Source organism: Vulpes vulpes, chromosome 8 (assembly GCF_048418805.1).
Source record: "Vulpes vulpes isolate BD-2025 chromosome 8, VulVul3, whole genome shotgun sequence".
Taxonomy (NCBI): Eukaryota; Metazoa; Chordata; class Mammalia; order Carnivora; family Canidae; genus Vulpes; species Vulpes vulpes.
In genome coordinates, this window is record NC_132787.1 from 26133215 (window position 1) to 26150632 (window position 17418).

Below are 17418 nucleotides of genomic sequence, written 5' to 3' on the forward strand. Positions count from 1 at the left end.
AAACGCCTGTGGCTCTGGCCTGGTCACTAAACTTTATTGAATCTCAACTTCCTCTGCCATAAAGCAGAATTTTTATTAAAACCAAAACAGATCCATAGGGTTCTTTTAAGGATTTAAATGATATGATGTATTCAAAAGTATGTTTCAAATAACAAAGCACTAAATGACTGGAAGCTATCATATTATATGAATAATTTCAGTTCATGCAATGGTAAGGATCATTAACCAAAAATCAAATATGATTATTAGGACATTTTACTACCAAAGGGAAGAAAAGGGATACAAGGAAAATAAAGAAAATGATAAATCTTACAATGAAGAATGGAGCATTCAGACTCTGAAACACCAAATATTTTATTTTACCAATCAAACCAGCCCTTGCTAGTGAGCAAGCATTGCAATAGGTCTTATACTTTTCAAGGCGTCTAACAGGTGACCATTGGTGCATTTGGGGAAACAGTGTTAACTATCCTAAAGCACAAAACGCGGATTTTTTCCTCACCAAGAAATGCAGTTTTCCCTTGAGAGTATAATTTGGCCTATCCCCAATTTGCTCAAGTTCATTCTCTAACATGATTCCTTTTCTGAGCTCTTGAGTCCACAGTTAACGTTACAGTTTTGAATGTACATAATACTTATTTCACATAATATTCAGAGCTTCTCATGTATAGTCTTGCAGTGGGCCGTGCCTTACTTCCATATCGTAGACCAAGGGTCAGCAAACTTTTCCTGCAAAGGGTCAAATAGTAAATATTTTAGGTTTTGCGGGCCATATAATCTCTACCAAAACCACTCAACTCTACCACTGTGGTGTGAAATTAACCATAAATGAAGGAGTTTCCTAGGGCTGCAATAACAAAGTACCACAATGTGGGTGGCTTAAAAGAGCAGAACAGTATTACCTCAGTTCTGGAGGCTAGAAGTTCACCAGCAGAGCCATGCTCACTCTGAAACCTAAAGAGGGAGATCCTTCTTCTACCTTCAGTGCTTGCTGACAATTGCTGGCATTGCTTTGTTTGTTGATTTATCACTTCAATCTCTTTGTTGTCGCATGACCATCTTTTCTTGTGTGTCTCTGTCTTCTCCTGTTCTTAAAGGACACCAGTCATTGTGAATTAAGACCCATTCCAGGGACCTCATCTTAACTTGATCACATCTGCAAAGATTCTAATAAGATCATGTTCACTGATATAGGGGGTTAGGATCGGAATATATGGGGTTTTTTGGGGGTGGGGGGAGGAACACAATATAACACCTAACATTCAAATTGTCATTTCCCTCCTTACCTGAGTTGAGTTTCATGCAACTGTTTTAATCACTCACTTCCATAGGGCTTCCCTTCCTTTGTCCATTGGTCAATTTGTTGTTCTTCCTTGGCAAACAATAGTTGGGTTGAATTCAACTTCCTGTCTACTCTGTGTTTACATCCACACTGTTTTAAATAGTTGGAGAAAAACTCACTAACATGCCCTCAGGGCTCATCTTAAACTTATGACCTCATTGGGTCTTAGAGGCATGGTTAAACATATCTTTTAATAACCTAATAATCACTTTCCCTTTCTTCTGAATGCCTTCACTCAAACTTCTTTTTTCCCTCAACTTTCATTATCAGCTGATGACCTTGCTTAAGGAACTCACTGATGAAATTTTAAAAACCAGGAGAGAAATATTGTACTCTGCCCTCACCACATTTAACCTCCACCTGCATGTATATTCATATTATTTTATATTCACTTCTAGTTCTATGGATGTATGGTCTATGTTTCTAAGACCACACTTTCGTCTATATACCTTAGCTAAAATTCCTCTTCTCTAATTCTTGTCCTACCAGCTGTAGCTTTTTGCCTCCACCACTTCACCACAATTACTTTCACCAATAACAACAAAGAGCTCCACATTAATAAATCCAGTGACCTATTTCCGGGTTTCATTTTGATTGATCTATTAGCAGCATTGTATACCATTGATTGTGCCCTTCTCTTTGATACATTTTTTTTTTACGCAGTTTTTAGAACCCCACACTCCCATAATTTTCCTCCTGGCTCAGTGGTCATTTTCTGTTAATATTCATTGCCACAGCACTCCACGGTTCATTCCCTGGAATATCTTTTTTGCTTTTTGCTCTATCTACACTTACTCCCTTATGACCTCATCTAGGTTCATTGCTAAAGTGTCACTTATAATTTAAGATGAATGAGGTTAAATGAAAAAAAAAAAAAAAAAAGATGAATGAGGTTAAGAAAAATTTTGTAGGAGTTTTCAGTCTGAATAATACATACCATCACTCTCTGCCCTGGAAAGGTATTGAAACAATGATCAATCAGTAGCAAGAGGTATGACTAGTGCTGAATTGGGATGTACAAACACTATAAAAAGACGAATTATGGCTTCATGATATGTGACTCTTACCAGGTCTGAGAATATAAGATGGGCCTAAAATATCTTTTCATACCAAAAAGCAAGGAAGCTTTGAATACCAGATTGTGCCCAAAATCTCAGGCCAATTTGAACAAATTTCTGCTAGTTAAATGTAGGAAAATTTCAGTATCAATAACTGTAACAGTTGAAATATACAGAATGTTTAAATTCATGTATTCATATTAAGACTACATAAAAAGCATTCGGTCAACTTTGGAGGCCTCTAAGGAACCACTTCAATTCATTTAAAACTGGTATGTGGGGGAAAAATTACATTTATCCTGCTTTTCCTATTAATTAGAATTATTAAAATGTAAAGACAAATTTTTCTTCTAGTATTCCAAATAATGAACAAGAAAAGGATGAGAGAATTAGAATATTGTAATTTTCAAACCCCTAATTAATTAATGCATCTAAGTAATGGTCATCAATGATCAATAACATCACAAAAAAGAATCAGCCATTTTGAACATCTATTTTTTTTAATTTTTATTTATTTATTCATGAGAAACAGAGAGAGAGGGAGAAACACAGGCAGAGAGAGACACAGGCTCCATGCAGGGAGCCTAATGTGGGACTCGATCCAATCCTGAGACTACAGGATCACACCATGGACCAAAGGCAGGCACTTAATCACTGAGCCACCCAGGTGTCCCCATTTTGAACATCTTGAAGGTAGAAATTTGAAATATCACCTCTGAAATGATAGTCTCCTCTAGTTCCAAACAGATCTTTTTTAAAAATATTTTTAAGATTTTACTTATTTATTCATGAGACACACAGAGAGAGGCAGAGACATAGGCAGAGGGAGAAGCAGGCTCCATGCAAGGACCTGATCCCTGGACCAGGATCACACCCTGAGTCAAAGGCAGATGCTCAGCTGCTGAGCCACCCAGGTGTCCCAAAACAGATGTTTATCAAGCCTCAGTTTAGAACTAAATATTAGTTCTTAAGAAATGCAGGGAAGAGAAGAACATGTTAAATGAAACTATATAGGTGCAATCAACAAAATCCAAAATGGAGAATTTCACTGGGACAAACAACTAATCTTTTTTTTTTTTCCAACCAAAAAGTGGAAGAAAAAAGGAAATGGGTCCAAGTAAGAGAAGCCAAAGATCTTAACAGACACCTCAGCAAAGAAGATATACAGATGTCAAATAAGCACATGAAAACATGCTCCACATCGTTAGTCATCAGGGAAATGCAAGTTAAAATGGCAGTAGGATACCAATACATACCTATTAGTATGGCCAGATTCCAGAACTCCAACACCAGCAAATGCTGGCAAGGATATGAGGCAACAGGGACTCTCACTCATTGCTAGTGGGATGCCAAATGGTACATATACTTTGGAAGAGCATTTCATGGTTTCTTATAGAACTAAGCATATTCTTCCCAAATGGTCCAGCAATCACACTACTTGGTATTTACCCAAAGGAGTTGAAAACTTATGTCTACTCAAAAACCTAAACACAAATGTTTATAGCAGCTTTATTAAAAAATGCTGCAACTTGGAAGCAATCACAATGTCCTTTGGTAGGTAAATAAATAAACTGTAGTCCACCCAAACAGTGGAATATACTTCTATACTAAAAAGAAATGAGCTTTCTCATTTCTCTTTATGTTTCATGAGACATAAAGACATAAAGGAACTTTATTGTTTTTTAAAGACTTATTTACTTGAGAGAGAGAGAGAGAGAAAGAGACTGAGAGAGAGAGAGAGAGAGAGAGAGAGAGAGAGCAGGAGTGGGAGGGGAAAAGGGAGGGGGAAAGAGAGTCTCAAGCTGACTCCTCACTGAGCATAGAGCCCAATGCAGGGTTTGATTCCAATACCTTGCGATCATGACCTGAGCTGACATCAATAGTTGGAGGCTTAACCAACTACACCATCCAAGCACCCCGACATGGAAGAACTTTAAATGTAATTATGTAGTGAGAGAAGCCAATTTGAAAAGGCTACATACTGCATGATTCCACACTAGGATACTCTGGAAAAGATAAAACAATGGAGATAGTTGGTGATCAGTGGTGGTCAAACATTAGGGCTAGGGATGTTGAATAAGCAGAGCACAAAGGATTTTTAAGGCAGTGAAAATACCCTGTATGATACCATTATGATATATGTCATTATACATTTTTTAAAATCCTTAGAATGTACTCCATCAAGAGTAAACTCTAAGGTAAATAATGGGCTTCAGTGATTTATGTGTTCATAAATAGTTAATAAATAGTAATAACTATACTATTCTGATAGGGATATCAATAATGGGGGAGCCTGAGTCTATGAGAGCTGGAGGTATATGGGAAATCTCTATACCTTCCTCTCAATTTCACTGTAGCCATGAGCTTCCATTATGTAGAAAAATGTGGTCCATATGCCTTCTTTATTTTCACTGTGTTCCTCTATCCTATTCATGATTTGTAGAAGACAGAATTATAACCCTCAAAGATGTCCACCCCATCATCCTCAGAATATTTTAAGTATGTTAAGTTACAAGGCAAAAGAGACTTTCAAATTTAATTCAAGATCTTAAAGTAGGGAGATAATCTTGGATTATTTGTGCCCAATACAATTATATGAACCCTTAAAAGCAGAAACTCTTCTCTAGCTGGAGAGAGAAAGGATGCTGCAGAAGTGAGAAAGTCTTAAAGTGTAAGGAGGGATCATGTGGCATTGCTCGTTTGGAGATATGGCTGGTGAAAGAAATAATTCCTGGAGGGAGAAAGTGGCCTGAAAAAGCTGAGAGAGGTTCCCAGAGGCCAGAGACTTCAGAGAAGAGCCCAGGCTGGCAAACACTTGATCTGTCTTGTGAGAGACCAAAAGCAGAGTTCAGCCAAGTCCATCTGGACTTCCAACTGGCTGAGCTGTGAGCTAATAAGTTTGCATTGTTCAAAGTCACCAAGTTTGTGGTAATTTATTACAGCAGAAATAGAAAACGAATACATAACCGCTAACTACTTTGAAGTCTCTGAAGACCAGACCTTCTATGAATTCACCTTTGGCACCTGGGAGGGAAAAGTCAGCAAATTGACAATAGAGCAAGGGGTCATTGTACCTCCTGAGTGCTAATGACACACTCTGAAGCGATATGCTTCCCGTACACCCACCCAGCTCTGACCAGTCCCAGGAGGCCAAAAGATCCCAGACAACATGGACAGCTGGACAATTCTTCAAATCTGACAGACTTTAGCAGAAGTGGACCTTGGGCTACTTTCTTAAGCCAACAATGATGTCAGAAAGAATGATCAGGACATGAAGTAGCTTCAGGATTAAATAACTATGCTAACAAGCCTAAGATTTTGTAATTTTCTTTTTCTTTTCATTGGTTATGGTATACCTATATCCTATGCTCCACCTTATATGGATCAGCAGGCATAGGGTGATTTGTAGAGCTGACCCTGGACACACTGAACTGATCTCTGAGGTTTTCATTTTTGTTTTAAAGGTTTTATTTATTTATTCATGAGAGACATACACAGAGAGAGAGAGAGGCAGAGATAGAGGCAGAGGGAGAAGCAGGCTCTATGCAGGGAACCTGATGTGGGACTCGATCCCAGGACTCCAGCCAGGATCACACCCTGAGCTGAAGGCAGACACTCAACCATTCTGTCATCCAGGAGCCCCTGAGGTTTTCTATTCCAGGCAGTGGCTGTGACCATCCCTTTGCTCTGCCCTAGATCTCAGAATCCATTAGAAGATACCTATCATCACCTTAGCGTACTATGTAAATTAACTTTTCCTTACCTAAGACAAGTCTGACAGCATCTAATTGCAGGAAGGAGATGAAGGTTCAGAACAGAATAGCCAGATATTGATTGCCTCTTCCACTGAGGACCATTGCATCACTGTAAGAGGAAAGCCCTGAGTGAGGGATAAGATTCATACCTGGACAAGATATTGTCAATCTTGCCCCTCTGTGCTATCTGGTTGGAAGAAGGTGTGTGTACACAAAGGAAGAAAAATATGTGTATATAGTGTGTATAAATACTCCACTGATATAATTTGTCAAAGACATAGAAATATAAATGATAGATCATTAGTTATTTTGGTGGGGGATAGTTTTGAGCCAGGGTAATGAAACCTATGAATATACTAAGCTTAGGAGCTTAGGGATTTTGTCTAATAAGTAATGGGGAAATCTATATGTGTAGCTTAAAGAATTAATTCCTCAAGAACTTTGGGTAGAAATCACATTTTGCTTTTGTTTCTGAGGACTATATATTTGAGTTAATTAAAACACTGTGAGTGTCTTGAATCATTCAAAGTTTTTGAAAGCTTTCAAATACGCAGAACAACAACAAAAAAAGCAAATACACTGAACAAAAATAATTCTGAGTCTTTACAACCAAATATCCTATGTTTTGGGCTTCAACAATCTTTATAGAATAAATTGTAGTATTAGGATAAAGAGCAGAACTGTTTATTTTATAGGACTATGAAACTGAATACCAGAAATCTAAGGATCTTGGTTATAGTGTTGACTATTTGACTAGAGAAAAAACACAGCTTAGCTACAGAGAGATGATGATTAACACAGCTAAGAATTCATCAGTGACAGGGGAGGGAATAGAAGCCCCCAAGAGTCCTTAGGAATTATAGGGAGGCCAATGGATGCCTCACTACATCATGCAGAATCCAGGCACAAGCTACTGTATTTGAAAATAAGAGGAAAGGATGTCTTTAAAACTGGATGGAGGACTTGGATTATACAAATAACTACATCAAACATAATATCATAGAATTATATTTATATTACATGTTATTTTTACATAATAACATTCACACTGATGATTTGTGACACAATTCTAATGATTTTGAGTATATATTTACTATAATATTTTATATATAATATATATGTAATTATATATGTATGTATATATATACATATATATATACATATATATATACATATAAAATCTATAAAATCAAGAGGCACTTCCAGTAATTCTGGCAAAAAAAAAGAGCATCATTATAGTGTCTAAGCTGAAAAATAATAAAAATAAATACAATTTATCTAATATTTTTTCCTGTACAGATTTTACTTTTTACAAAATATTTATCAACCATTAACTAAATCACTTAAACAATTATGATAGGAAGATATGAAGTATTGCTACATATATTAAGTGCAAGGTGCAGGTGAAAGGATAAGATTTATTTCAGTTGCAATTGATCACTTAGGTTCCAATGCTTTACTCTTGGGTTTCTAAAAGTTGATACACTTGGAGAGTTAATAATAAGCATATTCAGTTGAGAGTGGTAAGAATTACCTTGCTAGAACCTGTCATGTGTAAATGACATCCCCTATACTGTTACTTTGGTTGGTACTTCTTAAAAATATTGCTTTTTAGGAATACTAAATTAAGTTAGTACTCTGGTTTGCAAGTACCCTACAAAGGCAAATATTAGGGACATGCTAATTTAAACTTTCTGATGACAGTTTTTTTGCTTTTTGAGTTTTTTGGTCAGGAAAAGGAAGAAATAATGACAATCAGAACTGTTCCATCAGGAATAAGAAACCCATTTTAATACCGAAAACCAAATCAAATTAACCAAATCAACCCAAACTTCAAATAGCCTAGATTCAAATTAAAATTTTTTCAGTTGTATATACTGATAACATTATGGAAAGCCAGGGAGAAGCTTATATTTATTATTTTGCACTGAAAGTTTTAGAATATTTAAAAGCACCAATTTTCATTTTGTGATTTACATGATAAAACTCTTTGGGAAGAAATATCAGGGGGTGGGTGGGTTCAGTAATATTTATTTCCAGTGCTCATCAACTAACAAATCGTCCTTGTTGGAACAAATATGGTATGTGTACTTCTGTGAGAATATGTCAAGAAATAAACTGACACTCATAAATAGAAAGCAAAAACAAAACAAAACCAGCAGTTAAGCAAAAATAATACGGTAAAAATCCCATGCAAATATTTCACAGAGCATTAAAAGTAGTGATTTAAAAAAACCTAATGAACAAAAATACATACTAAAAGTCAAGCCAATAGACCCCACTAACAGGTAATATATAGACATATTGTGGTTATTATTTAAAGATAGCAAGACTATAGTACTGGTTTATGCTTATAACTAGCAGAAACAAAGTATGTGATAAGAGTTATTTGAGCCATAAAAAAATCAGTTAATTTTTAAAAGAAAGTTGATGGAGAATTCTAACAACCAACAAATTATATATACAAATAAAGCATCTTTAAACAATTACTTTTAATTTCACATTAAAACACCCAAAATTTTGCTATAATATAGAGAGTAAAATTACTAGAATAAAAAAAAAAATTCCCTTCAAAAGGTACTTAAGCAGCAGTTTCAAAGCTCCAAGGGCTAATTCACATTCTAAAGCATGTGTAAGTGCTGACTGTAATATAGCAAGTCAGGGTTGAAATATGGATCCATTATGTCCCTTTACTCCAGAGTAACTGATACTAAATTGGCTTTGTCACAAAGATGGAGGGTGTCTCATGGTGATCCTACACATTTTAAGCACTGTTCATTTCCAATCTGTAGCTCTGCTTTTTTTTTTTTTTTTTGCTATTTAGTACCATAGGCTGCATAATGAAATAATGAAACCAGGTGTGAGTTAGAACTTGGGGTGAAAGTCATTCTTTCTCCTTATTACTATAGGGGAAAATTTCTGATTACTTTTGCTTTACTATTTTGAGTTAGAGAAGTAATATTGACGGGAAGTCCCCACTTTTCTCCTGTGAGTTTGACTTCATTTGTTTTTGTTTTTTTATTTAAAAGAAAAAATTTCCGGCTATAATTTGTTTCATTTAAAAGAAGTAATTTTACTAATACTGAAATTTTAGTTAAAACAGTAAGGTTTTAATTTTTTTTAATTATTTTTCTATTAATGAATTCCAAATTTCAACCTACCATTTGATCAGTCTTGGTAGATGTAGTAGTGTGGTTTATTGCCTGGTCTGTGCTTCATCTGTGAAAGTCAAGATTAATGAGATTTAATTTTACTTAATAATGAAGATACGTATTTGGCTTTTTAACTGTATTAGAATTCAGAAGAATATAATCTACATTAATAGACCACTTATTTTAAAACAACTCTAATCCATAATAAACTGCTGAATAATAAATTCCTTTTTCTTGGGAAAAAAAAACAGAAAAACTAAGTCTGTAATTTGTATACTTAATCTAATTAAATTATAGGGACTAAATTTATTTTTATCTATTCATATTTCTTGGGACCTCCATAAAGCATTTTCCTCCCTGAGGCATGACATACATTAGAAAAAGAATTAAATACCCCTTTCAGTTTTCTGTTATACAATGCTGGTTCTGATTATATCAATATATTTAGTATTGCTATACCATGAGTGTCATTTCATGAGTTTTGTTTTAGTTAAGAAAAAAAAACAACAATAGGGCAGCCCGGGTGGCTCAGCGGTTTAGCTCCGCCTTCAGCCCAGGGCATGATCCTGGAGACCCTGGGATCAAGTCCCATGTTGGGCTCCCTGCATGGAGCCTGCTTCTCCCTCTGCCTGTGTTTCTGCCTCTCTCTCTGTCTCTCATGAATAAATAAATAAATTTAAAAAACCAGTATTTTCAACAGCTTTGGTTCAAAAATTAAATTCAAATGTTCTTGATAGTACTTACATATGATGATTTAATATGACTCTCTTTGAAGCATTTTTTATTGAATTATTTGCATGATCAAACAACCACTTATTGATGTGAAGCAATGAGGAAACCTTTCTGAACAGGGACATGTCCAGGATTTCTTATCAGAAATGAGGAGGCTTGGCTTTTCTTCTGTGCTCCACCACTCCTCAGGGAAGCAAAAATTGATGAATACCAATGCCCATCAAGGCAATCAACCATAGAAGTATAATATGGAGAAGAACAAGCTGCCCTTAGATAGGACATTTGGCCTCTTTTTAGAACCTGAAGCATATACAAAAAACTAATTTTATTTTCCATCTATATTTCCATGTAGTTTCTAGTCTTTCTGCACTTAAATAATTTATGCTGGATCAGTATTTTTGAATCTGATCCAAACTCAGTGAATACTGAGTTCCACCAAATAATAAAGCTTTAATGCTCAGTTTTGGATCTTTAGACATATTTAAGAACAAAATGCCCAGTTATGTTTTGTCACCACTTGTAAACCTGCTGTTAGAATAATTTCATGGTATGAACATAAAGATCATTTCTGGTGAGGCAAAAGCACCAAATATTTAGGTAAGGTAAAAGCAGCCTCATTTTAAAAAATGAAATGTGTTGGAGATACACGAATTTCCTGACAGCCATGGTGCACAATGTAGACTGAAACACCTCTACTTATTCTCTGACCATGGATCATCAGTGTTAAACATGATAAATACCATTTAAGTTATTCAATGCACTGTTAATTTCATTAACTCAATGCTATAGTCATTAATTTATCCAAATTTGCAGTATTTAAATATTTTCTAGAGAAACAAACTGACATATCATATAGGACCTAAAACTTGCATAATTTGCTCTGATTAGAAGTCCTAAGAGTAATTTAATTTTGAAATGCTCATCTAAAATGGCTAATTGGCCTCCTGATCTTAATGTAGAATTCTGTTTAACAGATTAGAAACACAGACCAATTCAGGTTTTCTTTCACAGAATTCAGTTTTTTTGCACAGAAAAATCATGAGAGAAATGAATGACCTAGAACAATGATCATAAAGTATTTTGTTGTTTGTCAGGAGGGTAGGCAAATGAAAGAAACTCAATTTGGTTTCAAAGTATACAGATATTTTAGCTCTCAATAGTCTGGAGTTGAGCGATCAGCATTTGAAATTTTATTGATATTTTCTTTGCACTTGCAGGAGGTGATAAACTCTAGAATAAGGAGAATCTTGATTTACCCCAGATTACGAAAGTTTACAAAACTGTTTTACTGGAACTTTCTGTCAGTTTGAAAAGACAGTTTATTTCCAAAGTGGCATGTAAGCCAGCAAAGGCCTCAAGTGGACACAGGGTTAGGATGGAAGAGACGATAGGAAGATCCATACTGTGGTTTTCATTCTGATTTTAGAACTAGTTTAAAAGGCGAGGAGAATGGACATCCCATATTGACAGAGAAGCACCAAAAATACCTGCCAGAGTAGGATAGAAATGAGTTTTTGATTATTCACTTCTCATTAGTCAGGAGTTGTTCATCACACAAATAGTTCACTTTTATAAAGCAGTCATTTCAAACTGTAGACTTTATTTACAATGATAATTTTCATATCTTTATTATTTAGAAAATAATTTATATTTTCCACCATTTAAACAAAGAATAGGCCTGAGTCTCATGCCTTTTGCACAGCTTTTACCTTCAAAGAAAGTTCTCTGGGCACGTGACAGGGGACATCGGAAAACCGCAAATCAAGAGAGGCAGGGGACATGAGGAAACCACAATACATATATGTAATATCAACAGTCTGCATGTCCTACAATCCCTTTTCTTTAGTTTTACTGGGATTGTGACAGTGAGGGTTTGTTCTGGAATTCCATCAAAATGGAAGAGAGAATTGGGTATTCTGTTTTCAGAAAATGAGTATTTTCTTAAACATGAGGACATTTCTTCATTTGCTAGATGAAGACCAACATAGGTCTATCAGAGCTACTGTCTTCATCTTCTACGGAGAGCAAAACCACATCTTATATAATTGACAAAAAATACAATTTTATCACTTAGAAAAAACCTAAAGTGGTCTTTTCACCAAGGAAACAATATTCTAAAAGTTGGCCTAGATGGATAACTGAAAAGACATTCTATTAGTATGCTGGAAACAACGCAGATGATATTTGTAGGATACCTGGACTTTTCCTTAACAGAAAGTAACCCCTAGCATCAAGGTCATCAATTCCAAATTTTCCTCCCATTGATTTATGGCTGTCTATACAAATATCCTTTTTCCTAAATGGGCTAGAAATTCCTTCACTTCAAAGACCTGAGTTTATCCAATGGCACCTATATATAGGCTCATATAAAAACGTAGTAAATTGCAATAAATAAGCTCCAGAGTTGGGAGTGAGCACAGTAATATTGCTGTCACCAAGGCAGGGGAGAACATCACCAGTGGGAAATATCTTTTTATGTCCCTAGGCATCCTTTGGGATGTGATGAACATGTACGAAAGCCTCATACTTGATGTCCATTCCTTTATTGCAATGGACTTTTAGCTTTAATTATACTGGCAATTAATTTTTGAAGAAAAAATTGTTAATTTGCCTGGACTGATGAACACAATTCTGGAATGAAGAGGTTCTGAGTGCCTTGGCCACCACCACTTAAAACAAAATAAACAAAACCAGGCAGTTTGCTAAGACCTCTACTCCGGCAGCCAGGCTGGCCCCTACTTGGGGCCTTCCAGCTTTGAGGAAGCTGCCGGTGTATGGTTATAGACTCTCAACTGTTCGACTGCCATTCTACTTGCCCACACCTATATTTTCCTTGACTTAACATGTGTTGTACATATATATGACATTTGGAGAAAGGAAAAAGATTCATTTTGTTAAGTAATTAAATGTAAGAGGTATGTGAGGATAATATTTTCCTCTCCTCTCTTATTTGCAAGGGCAGAAGAACAGTTAAAGTCACTGGGGAAATAAATGTATTTGACCCACAGTAATTTTTGCAAACATGATACACATAGACAACACTAAGAAAATGGAAAACAACTCAGTACATCCTGAATAATGAAGACCTAGTGTTAAGCCAAAATATATGAAATTATTCTCATTATTTAAGTCAAGTCTGCATCTATTTGAATCTTTCCATATTTTCCTACTTAATGGGAAATTTGTCTTACAATTATTTTTTATTGTATTATCTTTGCCTTGTTAGAAAAATGCTATGGGTTAGCATAAAAATCACTGTTTTGGGAGGGAAGAATTTTCACTTATGAGAAACAAAGGCCTCTTTAAGATGTAAACACTCTTTTCTATGACTTTAGAAGAAATAAACATTAGAAATCACCATTAAGGTCTAATTAGAACCTATGATTGTTTCACTGATGAGCAGTTCCATACATAGTATTGAAGGAGGAATTATGACCAAAAAGTGTTGGCAAAAAATGGACACCAATCGTAGAAATTCAGTATTGTTAGGGAAGTCTTTCTCTTCGGGAGACATGGACCCAAAAGTTACCCAAAAGTTAAGAAATGTTCCTAGTGAAAAAACATTTTTTGTGGCATCCTCATTTAATAGGCAATAAAATAACTGTATCAGATCATTATTTAAATTAGAATAGGTAGATAAGTGGCTGTCCATAGCCCTCCGTGCAAATGATTCATCACTCTCTTAACTGGGCTTGGAGATACATACAATGTATAAAAATGGTGATTAAAATATAACTTTATAAAAATGTTTCCCTTTTCCTTTTTTTTTAAAAAGAGTTTACTATCTACAGAAACAAAAAAAATCTTTATATTTACATCAAGATAACTATTCATGACAAATATAATAATATGAAATAAAATATTGAAAGTGAGTATCAACTTTTTAAATAGAGGTTTGGCTCACAGCATAAACAAGTGTAGATAAACAAACAAATTAAAAAAAAAAAAAGACTTTCAATAATAGGCCCAGTCCCCTAAAATCCCTCTATAATCTTCCCTGCCAAAAGAAACATGACAGTGGGCCAGACTGCAGATAGAAGCTACCCCACCCCACAGCAAGGGGACACCACAACAGGGCGCTCAATGGGACCTTTGCCACCCAAAGCCAATGGTCAACAGTTGCCAAGAATCAGGCTTTCACTATGTCAACAAACACCAAACTCCCAGGTTGAAATTCTTCCCCTTCATCTCTCGCTATATATCCTTCCACAGTGGGTTTCTGTTTTTCTTTCTCTCTCTCTTTTTTTCTTTTTCTGCCACACATTTTGCAGCAAATTGAGACATGGGAGATCCCCGGGTCTTCGCCGGCAACTTTTTAGAATTCTAACCTAATTAAAAGATCTGACTCCAGCTCCTTCTTAGGTGTTTATGTATAAAGAATGTCATCCCCTTGAAAAGCTGATTTGATCTTAGGTGAGTGACATACTCACAAACAGCTCCTATACATTCATTAGGCAAGTAGATTGGAAAATGCCTGTCTTCCAGGTTTAAGGCTGGCGATAGAGCTCCTCCAAGTGGTGCATTAGCAGTAGTACCAATCACGTGGCCCTCTCACCAGCCTGTGAACACCCTCCCTCTACAGAGGGACCTGTCCTGAAGCTACATGGAGGAAGGAATTTGGAATGGCTGCCTCTCAGACACTCCAGAGTGAACTGCCTTCTGCTTGTTCAGATGTTCTGAGTCATCTGCTGCAGCTATTCTATGAACTACTAAAACCATAAAAATCTCTTTACGTACACACAGACATACACACAAGCACCCTTCCACTCTTCTCTCTCTCTCTCTCTCTCTCACTCACACACACACACACACACACACACACACACACACACACACACGATGTTGGCAGGATGTATAAAAATTCAAATAATGCTCTGGAACTTTCATCCATCAGTACTAAGAGCTAAAGCTCCTTAGTTGGTAACCTACATTCACTGCACTGTTTCCCTGCTAAGCCGCCCATTTCCTTTGTGATTTGTTTTCCTTTATAACTTATTATATCACAGTGACCACTATATATCTTAATATGAATGTTACTAAATCGTGGAGCCAGTAACCCTGGCTTTCAGTGTGCATGTGTGTGTGCGTGTATATGTGTGAATATGTTTTACATGTATCTACGTGCGAGCTTATATACACACACACATATATATTTCTTCCTTAAAAAAATCCTTAGAAGCTGGTGTTGCAAATGTGAAAGCTTCTCCGAGCAAGAGTTTTTAACAATGTACCTCACTGTAAAAATAAACACATAAAATGCGAAGAATCCCAAAATGCAATAGCTGTTTGCCCATCTTCTCATATTTCTACAGTGTTGTGTCTAAGTGTTGTGCTGGCTTGAAAAGAGTCTGTGACAAGTCACTCTGTTAGGAAACACAGCTCATTGTATCCATTGTCACTGGTTTTGCTGTGTGGTCGGGATCTCCTCTCCTCTCGGCTTCCCTTTCTCCTCCTCTTCTTCCCTGATGGCCTGGATCTGTTCTGAGGAATGCTGCTGGAGGGACTGGTCCAGAGATTGATTCTCTATGCCCGCCAACCGCTGTTCTTCTTCAATGACTTTCTTCCACATCTTGTGGTTCTGCAGGAGGTGCTGAGTTATTTGGCAGTAGATTTTCCTCCTTTTGAAAGTTTTCTTTCCTGAGAAAACACCAAATCACTTATTTGTGTGCTGAGTTATTTCTTTTTACATTATTAATAGGAGCTAAGGACCAAGTAGATATACATTCCACTTGGCTTATCATAAACATGCTGTTTTCAAGAGTGGGGAAATTAAATGGAAGATGGCAATAACCGTTCATATACCATTGAGATGTACTGTGAACAGGATTTAATATTCAGTAATTCCCAATACAAAGTTCTGTTTGCATCTTGGTATTATTTGCAATACATTCAGATCTTCAAGATTGTTCACCTAGACTACTGGAAAAACTTCTTGTTGTGTCTTCTCCTTTACTTGGTCAACTAATTAAACTCACATAAATCTATAAGACTCATTTCTTTAAAGATGGTCTCAGTGTTATTGTTCTACTTCCCGTAGACCAAGTCATTAATTTCAAACTCCTCTCAAAGTTCTCCCACAAGCTGGCACACACACACTTTGGCAGTCTTCTTTCTTCTACGGCCTGGCTTCTGTCTCTACTTCACCATCTCTTTTCTGTATACAAACTGAACTCTGCTACTTTCAAGCTGGTACTGCCCCTCCTTCTCAAATGTTCTTCTTAGTCACTGAAAGCTCATGCCCATTTATTAAGATTCAATCAGATGTCACTGAATTCCTCCTCTAAGAAATAACCTCTTCCCCACCTTCTTCTAAACTTTCACTTCACTCCATATATACTTCTCAGAGTATACATTGTTTTTATTTTTTTCTTTTCTCATTATCGTTACCTCTTTTTCTGATAACTGTATAGCCAAAAATCATTTAGTGGAAACTCTCATCCCTTCTTTCAATTATGTAGTTCCAGAAAACATTGACAAACTATTTCCCACACCCACCCCTCCCCTTCTGAGAACATAGCCATGTTGCAGTGGTTGGTCAGTGGGTACATATGTGACCCAAATCTGGTCAGTTAGTACCCTTCTCTGGGATTTCTCCCAATGACACAGAATGAGAATGAGTCAGAGAATGGCGATGGGGGATCTTTTCTCCTCTAGCTTGTTTATTTATCTGGAAGGAAGGGAACATATAGCTGGCTATAGTTCCAGTCTCATGAAGAAAACTAGACTGAAGATCAAGCTGTCAGGTAGATGACCCAGAGGCAAGAGCAGGTGACAAGTAAGCAGATGTAAGGCAGGTGACTCAGAGACAAGAGCAGACTCAGAGACAAGGGCAGGTACAAGTAAGATACTAGACAACATTAGGTTTACCTGAACAAATCATTTTCCCTTTTGTATATGTTCACTTGATAAGAGTCTTGTAACTTGTAACAAAAACAATGTCCTCAATAACGTTCATCCTTTAGGCACTTATAATGTTCTCACATATGCTAGGCATTAGCCTCTCTACTAGACTACAGTTTCTTCTAGGGAGCCTTCCAAAGACTTGTACACATCTTATACAGAGTGAAGCTCAACAAATATGCATATTAATAAGTAAATAAATTACACTGTCTTGGTGACCAAAACATTTCATGTTTTCAACACAGAAATACTAAAGCCAGTTTTCACAGAATCACATCTCTTGGTTGGTGAAGTATAATAAAATCAATTTCAACAAAAGAAATAGAGGATATTTTAAAGAATTTGAATTGATACTATTCAATTCACTACTTGGTCTTCCACCTCCTTACCTATTCTCTAAGCACCTAATATGTATCAAATATGCCAGGTTCTGGTCATTTACTGATATACATAAGCATGGAGCTTTTACTCCAGTGGGG

The 17418-nt window shown here is 36.2% G+C and overlaps 1 protein-coding gene across 3 annotated transcripts in view; it reads right to left on the reverse strand.

Annotated features, from left to right (window-relative positions):
* Positions 1 to 502: 502 nt before the first annotated feature.
* The window catches only part of PDE3A (phosphodiesterase 3A), a 322412-nt gene continuing 305496 nt past the window's right edge, over positions 503 to 17418 (reverse strand). The window contains exons 16-17 of one of the 3 annotated variants that reach the window (XM_072765864.1): positions 903 to 1090; positions 503 to 729 (exon numbers count right to left, since the gene is read on the reverse strand). In XM_072765864.1, coding sequence (XP_072621965.1) covers positions 691 to 729; positions 903 to 1090 — 227 coding nt within the window. In that variant the 3' untranslated portion in view covers positions 503 to 690. Of the gene's footprint in view, positions 730 to 902; positions 1091 to 11637; positions 15677 to 17418 lie in introns of those variants that run through there. The other 2 variants (XM_072765865.1, XM_025995539.2) reach the window with 2 other exon arrangements.